This window comes from Anomaloglossus baeobatrachus, chromosome 2 (assembly GCF_048569485.1).
Source record: "Anomaloglossus baeobatrachus isolate aAnoBae1 chromosome 2, aAnoBae1.hap1, whole genome shotgun sequence".
In the NCBI taxonomy this organism is placed as follows: domain Eukaryota; kingdom Metazoa; phylum Chordata; class Amphibia; order Anura; family Aromobatidae; genus Anomaloglossus; species Anomaloglossus baeobatrachus.
The window spans coordinates 462,562,039-462,576,575 of NC_134354.1; the positions used below are offsets into that span (position 1 = coordinate 462,562,039).

The 14,537-nt window shown below is 42.0% G+C and overlaps 1 protein-coding gene across 2 annotated transcripts in view; it reads left to right on the forward strand.

Annotated features, from left to right (window-relative positions):
* LOC142291653 (merlin-like) overlaps positions 1-14,537 on the forward strand; it is a 121,864-nt gene that overhangs the window by 51,996 nt on the left and 55,331 nt on the right. For both annotated transcript variants that reach the window (XM_075336331.1, XM_075336332.1), the window contains exon 4: positions 1,581-1,703. In XM_075336331.1, coding sequence (XP_075192446.1) covers positions 1,581-1,703 — 123 coding nt within the window. The remainder of the gene's footprint in view (positions 1-1,580; positions 1,704-14,537) is intronic.

Consider the following 14,537-nt stretch of genomic DNA (forward strand, 5'->3'; position numbering starts at 1 on the left):
GGCCCACGCAGGCCCCCACAGCAAGCGCGCACGGTTTCAGGAAGAGGAGTGCATGAGAGGGGAAGCGATGACGTGTCAAATACAGCCCCCAATCGTATACACCACTGCCATGGAGACACCGCCGAGAATGCCGGGAGGCGCGCCGCGGGCCACTCATGCGCACATATTAACTGCTGGAACTTGGGAACAACCAAAATGGTACATAGAGACACCAATGATACCTATTACAAAAAGTGCATAAGGATAATAGATCATATGCACAAAAGCCATCAGTAATTATAAGTCATAACATAACAGCTGCGCTAATCCAATGTAAAAAAAATTTTCAAGAGGAGGTTTCATCATAGTCACAATCAGACTGCACGAGGAGTTCAGGCAGTTGCATGGTTAGAAAAGAAGGTCCATATCAAACAGAAAAAACTAAAAGAAAAAATATAATTAAATTAAAAAATTTAAAAAAGAAGAAAAAAATGTAAATGTTAAAAAATGTTATTAATATTTTTTTTCTTCATAAGTGTAGAAAACGAAATGCCCACTTAAGAAGAAGGAGGGGGGAAGAAAGGGCAAGATGACTACTTTTCACACTATAAATAGACAGACTGACTATTTACAAGTTTGGAGACAGTTGTGGTGATAATTATAGGGTACACGTTGGGTTAACATGTCCCTATGGTCAAATATTTTCAATCTTTTCTAAAGGTAATAACTTTTTCTCCTGGCCAGTTTTTTTTCTGTTGCACCACAATTCAAAAGCAATATCTGATTTTCATTAGTTTACATAAGTTTTTAAATTGAATATTACTTTTACAGTATCAGTTTCAAGTTATTTCAATGACCATCGTGGATTTTTCTCACTTTCCCAGAAGCGTCCCAACAACTTTGTCCATGTGTGTATCACTTGTCTTCCCTACAGAACACCCAGAGAAAATTTGAATTCATAGTTATCCTGTACATTTGAATAATTTGATTAAATATGCCAATTTCCTAAAAACAAATGTTGCATAGTCTTACGAAAATTGGAATTACCATGTAAATAAAAATGTTTCACTAATTAAGATTTCACAATTTAAGATCTCTTATCTTTTTAATAATCTTTGTATTTCCTATCTTGCTCTTTTCACTGTTGCTGTTTATTTGGTAGAAATTGTTCCAACCAGTAAACTACAAATAAGATACGGACTGCTTACTAACATGCCCATAGCCAGCTAACTATGGCTTCTCAGTGAACATGATAGGCTATCTCATACGTAGCAGAACATATAGATATTTATAAAAAAATAAAATTAATTTCTGTATTAAAAAGCAAAATCACACTAAGATCTGTCAACAGCATTTAACCTACTCCTTCATGGTTTCCAGCTAGGTACTGAGGTTTGTTTTTTTTCTAATTCACCTAGTAAAAATTAAATATTTTGTTTCACTTGTCACTCTGGATAATCCTTATCAGATACTGCCAAATTTGAAGAAAGTAGTTGCAGTGACCCCATTATTTGTCACTTGTGTCCATCAGATGGCATTGTTATTCATAGGGTGATGGAAAAATGAGAGAAATCATAATTCTGGTCTTTTTCTACTACCAGATTTTGCAACAGGAAGTTCCCAAGGAAGATCCCTTGAAGTTCCGCTTTTTGGCTAAATTTTACCCAGAAAATGTATCTGAGGAGCTGTTTCAGGATATAACACAACATCTATTTTTTCTTCAGGTAATTTATATAATGAAGTTTCTGATATGTGTTCACCAAATATAATTTAATAGATGTACAGTACTATGCAAAAGTTTTAGGCAAGTGTGTATAAATGCTGTAACGTAAGAATGGTTTAAAAAATAGAAGTGTTAGTTTGTTTTGGTCAATTACAAAATACCAAGTCAAATAATATAAAAAACATTTGGTCTGACCCACCTTTGCCTGCAAATGTACATCTTCTAGATTCACATGCATGCAGTTTTTGAAGGAATTCGGCAGAAACATTGTTCCAAACATCTTTGACAACTAACACAAATCTTCTGTGGATGTAGGCTTGTGAAAATCCTTCTGTCGCTTCCAAAAATTCATGTTATTCTACATTGGTGTTATGTTTGGAGTCATTGTCCTGCTGCAGAATAAACTTTGAGCCAATGATATGACTCTTGATAGTATTGCATGAAGGATAAGTGTCTGCCTATGTTTCTAAGCATTGATGACCAAGAAATGGGCAACTATTAGGACCATAGACATAGTTGTTGGCCAAGGAAGCTTGCAGCAAATGAAAGACACATAATGCTTACTTCTGTTTGAAATCGGAAGATGTCCAGCAGTGTCATCAGCTCAGAACTGGGTGCAGCCAGTTACAACCCAAAAACCCAGCTAGACCCATCTACTGCTCAGATAAGTCTGGCCAGAAGTGGTTTTCATGGAAAAATTGTGACCAAAAACCATACTTTCAGCCTGGAAACCAAGCTAAGCGACTGAACTATGCACAAAACATAGGGACTGGGGTGCAGAAAAATGGCAGCAGTGCTCTAGGAAGAGAAAGCAGTTTGTTCACAAAGAGCTGAAGAGTTGTACAGTAATAAGCAGGGCTGTGGAGTCGGTAAGCCAAACCTTCGACTCCGACTCCGACTCCGACTCCTCAAATTCTCTTGCACCGACTCCGACTCCGGCTCCGACTCCGGCTCCGACTCCGACTCCTACATATATTGCTTATAGTTAGGTGAAAAATTTATTGTAGTACATGAATATGTGTATGTGAACATCAGACATTTAATAATTTTTATGATACAATAATCAAGATATTTGGATAGAACATAAAATATATTTATTGGAATACAACTTTAGAACACAAAAAACTGTAATAAATTGTAAATATGTAATACACTATGTAATATACAGTAGATTACATATATATCTTGTGTGTGTATATACACTATATATATATATATATATATATATATTACATATTTACAATTTATTAGTTTTTTGTGTTCTAAAGTTGTATTCCAATAAATATTTTATGTTCTATCCAAATATCTTGATTATTGTATCATAAAAACAATTAAATGTCTGATGTTCACATTGTACTACAATACATTTTTCACTTAAATATAAGCATTATACTAAATGTTATTATTTAGTAAAATATTCAGCACATTCTGCATTGCACTACTGTCCCCAATTTATTATATATTTTAGGAGTCGGAGTCGGTGCATTTTATACCGACTCCAACTCCGACTCCGACTCCACCAAAATGAGCTCCGACTCCGACTCCGACTCCACGACTCCGACTCCGACTCCACAGCCCTGGTAATAAGTGTCTGCAGGCAACAGTGAAGCATGATGGAGGTTCATTGCAAATATGGAGCTGTATTTCAAAAAATTAAATTTGGGATTTTGCAATTTGGGCAACTCTAATGGTGAGAAATACAGGCAGATACTTATCCATCATGTAAAGGGGGCTTTACACGCTACGATATCGTAAATGTTTTATCGTCGGGGTCACGTTGTTAGTGACGCACATCCGGTGTCATTAACGTTATTGCAGCGTGTGACACTTATGTGCGACCTAAAACGATCGTAAAAGTGGCAAAAATCGTTTGCCGTGGAGAGGTCGTCCTAAAACCAAAAATCGTTCACCTCTCATTAGCAATGTTGTTCCTCATTCCTGCAGCAGCACACATCGCTGTGTGTGACACCGCAGGAGTGAGGAACATCTCCTTACCTGCCTCCACCGGCAATGTGGAAGGAAGGAGGTGGGCGGGATGTTTACATCCCGCTCATCTCCGCCCCTCCGCTTCTATTGTATGGCTGCCGTGTGACGTCGCTGTGATGCCGCATGACCCGCGCCCCTTAGAAAGGAGGCGGATCGCCGGCAATAGCGACGTTGCAGGGCAGGTAAGCCGTGTGACGGGGGAGCGCGATTTTGTGCGCGACGGGCAGCGATATGCCCGTGTCGCACAAACGATGGGGGCGGGTACGCACGATATCGCTACCGTGTAAAGCCCCCTTAATAACATCAGGCCTCTAATTGACTGCAAACTGATTCTGCAGCAGGGCAATTGATCTCAAACATACAGCCAATGTCATTACGGCCTACTTTCAGCACAAAGAAGTATAAAGAATCATGAACATGATGATGATGATATGACCCCCACAGAGCCCTTATCTGAACACCCTTGAGTCTGCCTAGGATCACATGAAGAGATAGAAGGATTTGTATAAACTTACATCCACTGAAGTATAAAGAACTTGGCAATCTTTGGTGGAAAATGACTTACCATATTTTTTTCTTTATAAGGCAATCCGGAATATAAGATGCACCCCAAATGTAGAGAAAAAATAATAGTAACACAAATGGGTCTGTCTTCTAATCTGGTGGTGCCTTACCGGGGTTGGGGAGAGCAGCAGTGGTGGAACGAGGCTCACAGGAGGCAAGAGCAGTCGTGAAGCATGGTGATGCTGCAGCGGTTCTCCCAGATGCTCGGTGGCGCTGTGAGGCAGAGAAAACATCCAGGAATGCATCTTAACAGTGGGTAAGAAAGGTTGAGAATGGTAACAGAAGGCAGGAGCGATGCTGCGGCTGTGTGCTGCTCTGTGCTCTGGGCTGTACACTGCTCTGTACTGCAGGGCTGCGGGCTGTGTGTTGTGAATGGTAAGGCAGAAGATATCCTGAAGATGTCTGCGGTGTGGACTTCAAGGAAATGGCGCCATGGACTTCAGTAAAATGGCTGTGGAGGCAATAATGGAACAGCGAGCCGTAAGCTTCTGCCTCTATCATTCTCCTTCTGCGTTTGAGCTTCAACGTCTCTGTGCAGTGTGGCGCTATGACATCATTGCATCTTGCCAGATCTACAGATCTAGAGTTTCAGAGACCAGAGCGGGGGAACAGGGAGAGGTGAGTATCTTTTTTTAAATCAATGTGGGGCCCATTATACTATTTGAAGGGATATGTTCGGGTCATTATACTGTTTGGAATGCTATATGGGGGCCATTATTGTATTTGAAGGACTATTTGGGGGTAATATACTGTTTGGAGGGCTGTGTGAGGGTCATTATACTGTTTGTAGGATTATATCGGGGTCATAATACTGTTTGGAGGGCTATGGAGAGCTGTTAAACTGTTTGGAAGACTATTTGGCACCCATTATGCTATTTGTAGGGCTATGTGGGGGTCCATTATACTGTATTGGGGGCTATGTGTGGGGCCATTATACAGTATGCAAGGCTATGTGGGAGACCATTGTATTGTTGGGAGGGCTATGTGGGGGCCATTATACTATTTGGAGGGATATGTGAGGTATGTGAGGGCTTTTAAATTGTTTGCAGGGCTATGTGGGATCTGCCATACTGTGTGGAGGATTTTGGGAATCCATTATGCTGTTTGGAGGGCTATGTGGGGGTTATTATACTGTTTGAAGGGATAGTGGGAACCATTATACTGTGTGCAGGCCATTATACAGTGTGGAGGGTTGTCTGGGTTCCATCATACTGTGTAGAGGGTTGTGTTGAGGCCATCATACTGTGTGAAGGCTTTTGTACGGGCTATCATAGTTTGTGGGGTCATTATACTGTATGGATGGCCATTATATTTTATGGATATGATCCGGTAACCATGGAAGATTACAAAAAATCCCATTATTAGAAAAACGCCAAGATAAACAAGAGTAGTTGGAACCTGAGCTGACCACAATCCCCTAATTATTAGACCACACTAGAAGTAGCCGAGGAGCGTTCCTAAAAACATAGACGACACGTCACAGCTGAAACTAGCTACACCTCACAGATAGAAATGAGGAAATCTACCTTGCCTCAGAGAAGTCCCCAAAGGAATAGCCAACCCCCAACATATAGAGATTACGGTGATGTAGGAAAACACGATACAGAGATAGGAAAAATAGATTTAGCAAAGGCGAGGCCCAACTACCTAGATACAAAGGAAAGAAAAGGAAACTGATTGCGGTCAGTACAAACCCTGCAGAAAAATACCAATCTCCTGATAGTAAAATGGCCCTGATTTACAAGACATTACACATCAGTGGTAAAAGAGGTTGGGAAGGCTGAAAAGAAGGGGAGTTTTGATATATTGATTGGTCAGGGAGCGGGGCATGAATCCCTTTTGATCATATACCAACGATTGAGAGATCAAGTACAGGGCCCCTGGAAAGAGCAAATATTTAAAACCTGGGAGACTGCTCTAGGCGATCCGGACAGCTATGATAAAATTCTAAGGGGGTTGGAATCTGTTAAGAAAGTAATGATAAATGAACAATGGAGGGAGATGCAATTTAAGCTAGTACACAACGCAATTTATGCCTTTAATATACCACATAGCAGCTCACCAGGGCATTTCTTGGACCATTGCCCTAAATGTGGACTCCATAAGGCAAAACTGTTTCACTGCATATGGGAATGCCCACGAGTGAGGGGGGTATGGGAGGAAGCGGTGGCGTACATATTGAGGATTTGGAAAGTAGTTATACCCGTCACCCCTCAGGCCTGTTTGTTTCACTGTATAGAAGCCCCTACGGAAACTGACAGAGCAAGTGCTCACATTCCAGATGCAATACACGTAGTATTGCTTGTAGTTAAGAAATGCCTACTTAGGAATTGGCTGATAAGACAGACTCCGAGAAATACAGAAATAGTTGATACCCTAAAAACAATAATGATGTACAACAAACTGGATTCGGAGAAACATAAGGAAAAGTTCACTAAAAGATTCTTCAAAAAGTGGAGAACATTTATTGAGCAAAGCTTCACACAAATGGAAATCACCCAGTTAATTAAAGCATTTGAACACACGTCTTGGTATTGTGTGGAAGACATTGCAGGGACACTAGGGACACTGAAGTCAGGGAGCATCCAAAGGACCAACTGAATTGAACAAATACGTTAGGTTGTTAAGTTAAAGATAATTATTGTTAAGATAATTCTATGGAGTTGAAATTGTTGTGACAATGAAAAAGAAAATGATGTAACAGAAGCATTGTACGATCCGGAGACATTTTATGGAATGTAACAACATGTTCTCTTGTTGATGATATGTGCTTGCTGACATCAAATAAAATATGTTTTAAAAAAAAAAAATGGCCCTGGAGGTCACACGACTTCACCCCCACTATATCAGGTACTCTTGTAAATAATGGGAGAAACAAAATACCAAAAAACCCCACAAAAATGCAAATAATCAAGTTTAACAGGGAGAATCTCCCTTTTCTTGCAGAAGAGCTAGCAAAGGGGGAACCCCCATGCTCACCAAACTAGAAAAGCAAATCTTCACCTGCAAGAAAACAGATTCCAAACAAGCAAAAAGAAAAACAAACACCCTTAGGTGTAAACCAGGAAGCAAAGCAAAAGCTTGCAAACTTATCTGCAGAGGTCTTGCACAGGAAGACAGGGAAGACAGAACTCCAAGCCAGGTTCAGAGACTGAGGAACATTCAACTATCACCGGCACCAGCAAGGCAAAAAGTGCTCTCCTATATACACCAGACTTGTCTGCAGTAGGACTTCCCTAATTCCCAATCAACGCTGACATCTGTCTGAGTCACAGACTCAGACTCAGCTTCACTACCATTCCTGGCCACCAGGGGGAGCTCAAAAACAGCACCCACACAGAAGACATTCACAACAGGAGGACTTACAGGGGCCATTATATAGTGTGGACGGCAGTGTTGGGGTGATTGTGGGGGCATCATAGAGTGTTGTCATGACCTAACTATGTTGCGGTGACATATAAGGTATTTTAATGCTTGGCAATGCTAAGAAGCTTCAATAAGAGGAAAATTACTTTGAAAGGGTTTCAAATTTATGAGATATGCTCTTCTGTTACCCTGCTGAATATTTTTTTTTTTTGAGGGAACCCAATTAAGACTTCTGCTACGGGGTCCTATGATTTTTATGTATTCCCATGTCTGTGGGTGGACAGCAGCGCACCTCATATAACTCTCCAATCTGTTAATTTGTTCCTGTCGGTGTCTTCAACTTTCATAATACCTGTTAAAGAATGAAAAAGTGAATGGGCTGCTTCACAAGTATGTATGGCAGATAAACCGGAGAAAGAGATAAAAAGAATTAGCTTTAGTATTTTCTGTTTAACTATGGACAAATAGAGAAGGTGAACACAGATTTTGGGAATAACAGCCATGAAAAAGGGCACTATCATTGAGAACTGACTTAAAGGGACTCTGTCAGCAGGTTTTTGGTATATAATCTAAAGACAGCATGCTGTAAGAGTTAAAACAGAGAATTCAGCCCTGCATCTCTTATCACAAAGTGTGTTTTTGTTTATCTGCAATGTTAAGCTTAAGCTTCCTAGCTTTATCATTAGTGGGACCCAGCAGTGCGTGAGCTGTTGTCCGACTCCGACTCCTTCTGTGATTTATAGAAACGTACACTGTAAGCCTAGTGTGGGCAGGAGCAGCTGTATGGACTCTACTGCATGCAAAATCTAAAATCTTTGATTGTGTCAGCACAGCTGCACTCAGTAATCTAAGTGATACACCATTAGATTCAGAATCTTCTTGCCTACATTATGCTGCTCTCAGGCGACATAGCAAAAACCTGCTCACAGATTTGCTTTAAGAATGCATTTATTTTGTGACAAATGGTATTTATAGAGAAAACCCATGAGAGAAATTCATCAGTGGATTTGATGAAAAAAAAAAAAGAATAAAAAAGCTAAAATCTTGCTCCAGTAAGGCTACTTTCACACATCCGGCTGTAGCAGTGTGGCACAATCCGGCGCTCTGCTGAAAAACGAAACCGTTTTTTTTTGCCGCTGGTTTCGTTTTTTCCAACATTGACTTGCATTGGCGCCGCATTGTGCCGCATGGGCTTGCGTTCCGTCCGGTTTTTGCCGCATGCCGCAGATTTAGCAGGTGCGGCAGCCGGCTGGAATGTTCCCTGGCACGTTTTTTGCTCCAGAAAAAAACCGCATCGCGCCGCATCTGGACGCTGCGGCGCAGTTTTCAATGCATGCCTTTGGACGCCGGATGCGGAGCGATGCGGCAAAAAACGCATCCGGCCGCCGCATGTGGTTTCTTCCACTGCGCATGCTCAGTAGCGCGCCGCAACCGGAAAAAAACGGATGGGCCGCATGTAAAAACTTATGCAAAGGATGCGGTGTTTTCGCCGCATCCGTTGCATAGGTTTCACAGCTGGATTGAGCCGCAGTGCTCAAACCGGATGTGTGAAAGTAGCCTAAGGCGGATGGTGTCAAACTGGAAGAAACACCTGTAGGCAGCAGTGTATTATGTACAGCTTTATCAAACATTGTGCTACACTTTGATGCATTTGACTCAAATACATGTAAAGCTGTCAAAACAACACTGACCTCAAATATTTCACCCATGATAAATTCCTCCATACAGCCATAATGGTGACAGAACATGTAAGCATAGACATTGTATGTGTTTACTTGAGATCGCCTTGTTATATTGGTTTAGTAAGCCTTAATCTAAATGTAGTGTAACAAGAACACGAAATGTATTATACCCATTCCCAGAGAAAAAAAAGTTCCTAGCAAATTGAGACTTGTTCTTAGAGGGAGTGTGTCATCTGAATGCTGGAAGCAAAAGACTTGTCCAGGCACAGAAGGATACTTGTTTTCTACAAAAAGAGTCATAATGTTAGTTTGGAAGGATTGTATTTACCAAGATTTTACATTTCAAAAGAGGTGAAAGCTTGCAATAAAATATTTAATGTCTATAAAAAAATATGAACAAGAAGCAGCAAAAATGAGATAGTTGGTGCCTGGTAGTTGTCACTCAAACAACTTCCACAGTGTAGTGTGACGAAACGCAGATAGCACTCAAATAGTCCAATAGAAAAGCATGTGTAAAGTGGGCACTGCACAAATAAAAACCAGTGAGCCCTTGTGCAAGGGCAGATCAAAGTACTGTTGTGCGCATGCGCGGGCATTCTTTGACTTTTCCTCGCGCCTGTGCATTGCAGTTCTTTGATCTGCCATCAGCTGGGTAGATCAAAGTATGTATGCACAGGAGCGGAATGGAAGACTCCGTGTGAATGACGCAGGACGTGTCATGGACTCGAGGCTGGACAGGAGGACCGCGATTGCACAAGATGGAGGAGGCACCAAACTGAGAGCAGCAACGCCCATCGGATTGGACCTCCCCCTAGGTGACTATAATGAAGGTGTTTTTTATGTTATACAGAGCGGCCTGGGCTCCTATATACAGCATACCTCCCAACCGTCCCGGACTCTGCGGGACTGCCACGATTTTAGAGGTGTGTCCCGGCTCCTCCCCTCAGTGCAGTGAATAAATTAAATTAAATTATCATCTGCTCTGGATTTTCGGGGCGGCCGGGACTCAAACCCGTGGAACTGTGAGCTCCTTGTTTCAAAGGCAGTAGCTTTACCACTGAGCTACTGCCTGTATTGAAACCAATAGGAAGATTTTGTTATCTTGACCTATATACTGCAGGTGAGACACCAGAAGCAGGTTATTCAGCTGCAAAGATGGATGAATGGAGGGATACAGGGATGAATGGATGATAGAGGGATGAATGGAGGGATGAATGCAGGGATAGAGGGAGAGATGGATGGATGGATGGATGGATGATAGAGGGATGAATGGAGGGATAGAGGGAGGGATGGATGGATGATAGAGGGATGAATGAAGGGATAGAGGGAGGGATGGATGGATGGATGATAGAGGGATGAATGGAGGGATGAATGGAGGGATAGAGGGATGAATGGAGGGATGAATGGAGGGCTAGAGGAAGGGATAGAGGGAGGGATGGATGGATGATAGAGGGATGAATGGAGGGATGAATGGAGGGATAGAGGGAGGGATGGATGATAGAGGGATGAATGGAGGGATAGAGGGATGAATGTAGGGATGAATGGAGGGATAGAGGGAGGGATGGATGGATGATAGAGGGATGAATGGAGGGATGAATGGAGGGATAGAGGGAGGGATGGATGGATGATAGAGGGATGGATGGAGGGATAGAGGGAGGGATGGATGATAGAGGGATGAATGGAGGGATGAATGGAGGGATAGAGGGAGGGATAGAGGGAGGGATGGATGATAGAGGGATGAATGGAGGGATGAATGGAGGGATAGAGGGAGGGATGGATGATAGAGGGATGAATGGATGAATGAATGAATGGAGGGATAGAGGGAGGGATGGATGATAGAGGGATGAATGGATGAATGAATGGAGGGATAGAGGGAGGGATGGATGATAGAGGGATGAATGGATGAATGAATGGAGGGATAGAGGGAGGGATGGATGATAGAGGGATGAATGGATGAATAAATGGAGGGATAGAGGGAGGGATGGATGATAGAGGGATGAATGGAGGGATAGAGGGAGGGATGGATGATAGAGGGATGAATGGAGGGATGAATGGAGGGATAGCGGGAGGGATAAAGGGAGGGATGGATGGATGATAGAGGGATGAATGGAGGGATAGAGGGATGGATGGATGATAGAGGGATGAATAGAGGGATGAATGGAGGGATAGAGGGAGGGATAGAGGGATGGATGGATGATAGAGGGATGAATGGATGGATAGAGGGATGAATGGAGGGATGAATGGAGGGCTAGAGGGAGGGATAGAGGGAGGGATGGATGGATGATAGAGGGATGAATGGAGGGATGAATGGAAGGATAGACGGAGGGATGGATGGATGATAGAGGGATGAATGGAGGGATAAATGGAGGGATAGAAGGAGGGATGGATGGATGATAGAGGGATGAATGGAGGGATGAATGGAGGGATGGAGGGAGGGATAGAGGGAGGGATGGATGATAGAGGGATGAATGGAGGGATGAATAGAGGGATAGAGGGATGAATGGAGGGATAGAGGGATGAATGGAGGGATGAATGGAGGGATGAATGGAGGGATAGAGGGAGGGATGGATGGATGATAGAGGGATAGAGGGAGGGATGAATGGAGGGATAGAGGGAGGGATGGATGGATGATAGAGGGATGGATGGAGGGATAGAGGGAGGGATGGATGGATGATAGAGGGATGAATGGAGGGATGAATGGAGGGATAGAGGGAGGGATGGATGATAGAGGGATGAATGGATGAATGAATGGAGGCATAGAGGGAGGGATGGATGATAGAGGGATGAATGGAGGGATGAATGGAGGGATAGAGGGAGGGATGGATGGATGATAGAGGGATGAATGGAGGGATAGAGGGAGGGATGGATGGATGATAGAGGGATGAATGGAGGGATGAATGGAGGGATAGAGGGAGGGATAGAGGGAGGGATGGATGGATAATAGAGGGATAAATGGAGGGATAGAGGGAGGGATGGATGGATGATAGAGGGATGAATGGAGGGATGAATGGAGGGATAGAGGGAGGGATAGAGGGAGGGATGGATGGATGATAGAGGGATGAATGGAGGGATGAATGGAGGGATAGAGGGAGGGATGGATGGATGATAGAGGGATGAATGGAGGGATGAATGGAGGGATGAATGGAGGGATAGAGGGAGGGATGGATGGATGATAGAGGGATGAATGGAGGGATGAATGGAGGGATGAATGGAGGGATAGAGGGAGGGATGGATGGATGGATGAATGGAGGGATAGAGGGAGGGATAGAGGGATGAATGGAGGGATGAATGGAGGGATGAATGGAGGGATAGAGGGAGGGATAGAGGGAGGGATGGATGGATGGATAATAGTGGGATGGATGGATGATAGAGGGATGGATGATAGAGGGATATATAGATACACGACAGATAATAGATAGCTAGAGATAGAATCATAGATAGATAGAGGGATAGAATCATAGATAGATAGAATCATAGATAGATAGATAGAGAGATAGAATCCTAGATAGATAGAATTATAGATAGATAGATAGATAGAATCATAGATAGAGAGATAGATAGAATCATAGATAGATGGATAGATAGAATCATAGATAGAGAGATAGATAGAATCATAGATAGATAGATAGAATCAATCTATCTATCTATGATTCTTAGATAGAGGGATAGAGAGAGATAGATAGATAGAGGGATAGATATATATATATATAGATAGAGGGATAGATATAGATAGATAGATAAATACTGTATCTCAATGTAGGTGAAGGAAAGAGTCAGATTCATTTGTTCCCATAAAACTACTATAAAGAAATGAGGAAAAAAATACAAATACAATTTTTTTTTTTTTATCTTCACCACCTTGGATTCAAACCAGCAACGTTCACAACTTGTATCCAGCAGCCTCCTAGCTTTCCTAGCTGCTCTAGCTGTCGAGCCACTAGGATTGACCATGTCAGAGGGAGGATTTTACATAAATGAACCTACAATGCAGCCTCTTGCACAGCAGATTAAACAGGACACAGCATTGTACAGAGCAACGTCTCTATCTCCTGTATTCTAGAGAGAGAGGAAAAGAGGATTCTTTTTTTTCTTCTAATAAAGTTACTAAAAATAATAAAAAAATAGAATAATGTAATTTTATTACACTTTTTTATAAAATAATAAACATCACAAATCAGCAAATAACATGGACATATTTGGTGTCCCTGTAATCGTAATGACCTGAACAACTCAGCGATCAGGTTATTTATGGGGATCGGTAAATGGCAGGAAAAAAATGGCGCAATTTTTTTTTTCTTTATTAAAACCCATAAAAAATGTAATAAAAATGGATCACTGAGGCCGTGTTCACACATAGCGTAAATGCTTAATTTTTTCTGCAGGTGTCCACGCCACAAGTGCAATAACAATGTTCTCTGATTATTGCGTGTTTGCGGTATTATTTATACATTGTCCCCCTTATTTGATACATGTTTGTTGCTGATGTGAATCCTGAAGCTTATAAAGAAAGAAACACCAAATCCGCACAGTTCAGCGGCGTCTTTCCACGCACCAGGGGCGGAGATTTCATGACGTCTCATCCACTTTGCTTGGACAATTAGTCCATATTCACATGTAGTGTAAATGCTGCATTTTTTCTGCTGTTTCTTTGCACATTTATTCTGCTGTGTTTAATTGTCCAAGTAAAGTGGATGTAATTCCATGAAAAGACACCACTGAATTCTGCGGCTTTGTTTTTTTTTTTCTCTGGAGGTTTCTATGTGGAGCTTAAAAAAATGCAGGAAAAAGCTTCTCTGTACAATAAAAACACTTAAAAACGCATCTGAACCAAAAACACATTTAATAATGGAGAAAAGGCAGAAAAAATGCAGCAAAAATGGAAAAAACAGAGAAGATAGTTATTGTGTAGTTTGGTGCAGACAGAAACAAAAAAACAGAATTTATGCAACGTGTGAACACGGCCTTATAGGCACAAATAAGCAACATGTCATATAGTGACACATAGAAATATAAAAAAATTCTGACTGCTATAAATATGAATGAACAGTCCGGGGCATCTGCTGAATGACCCTTACTGCCAAATGGGTGTGGCTAGGGGTGTGGCCAGGGGCGTGGTCAAAATTTGCCACGGCGCGCTACGCGCGCGGCATACTTTATCTCTCTTTCCTTTCTTAAAAAGTTGGGAGGTATGTATACAGTATTACAGTTTTACTATCCCCTCCTTCAGAGAAATCAGT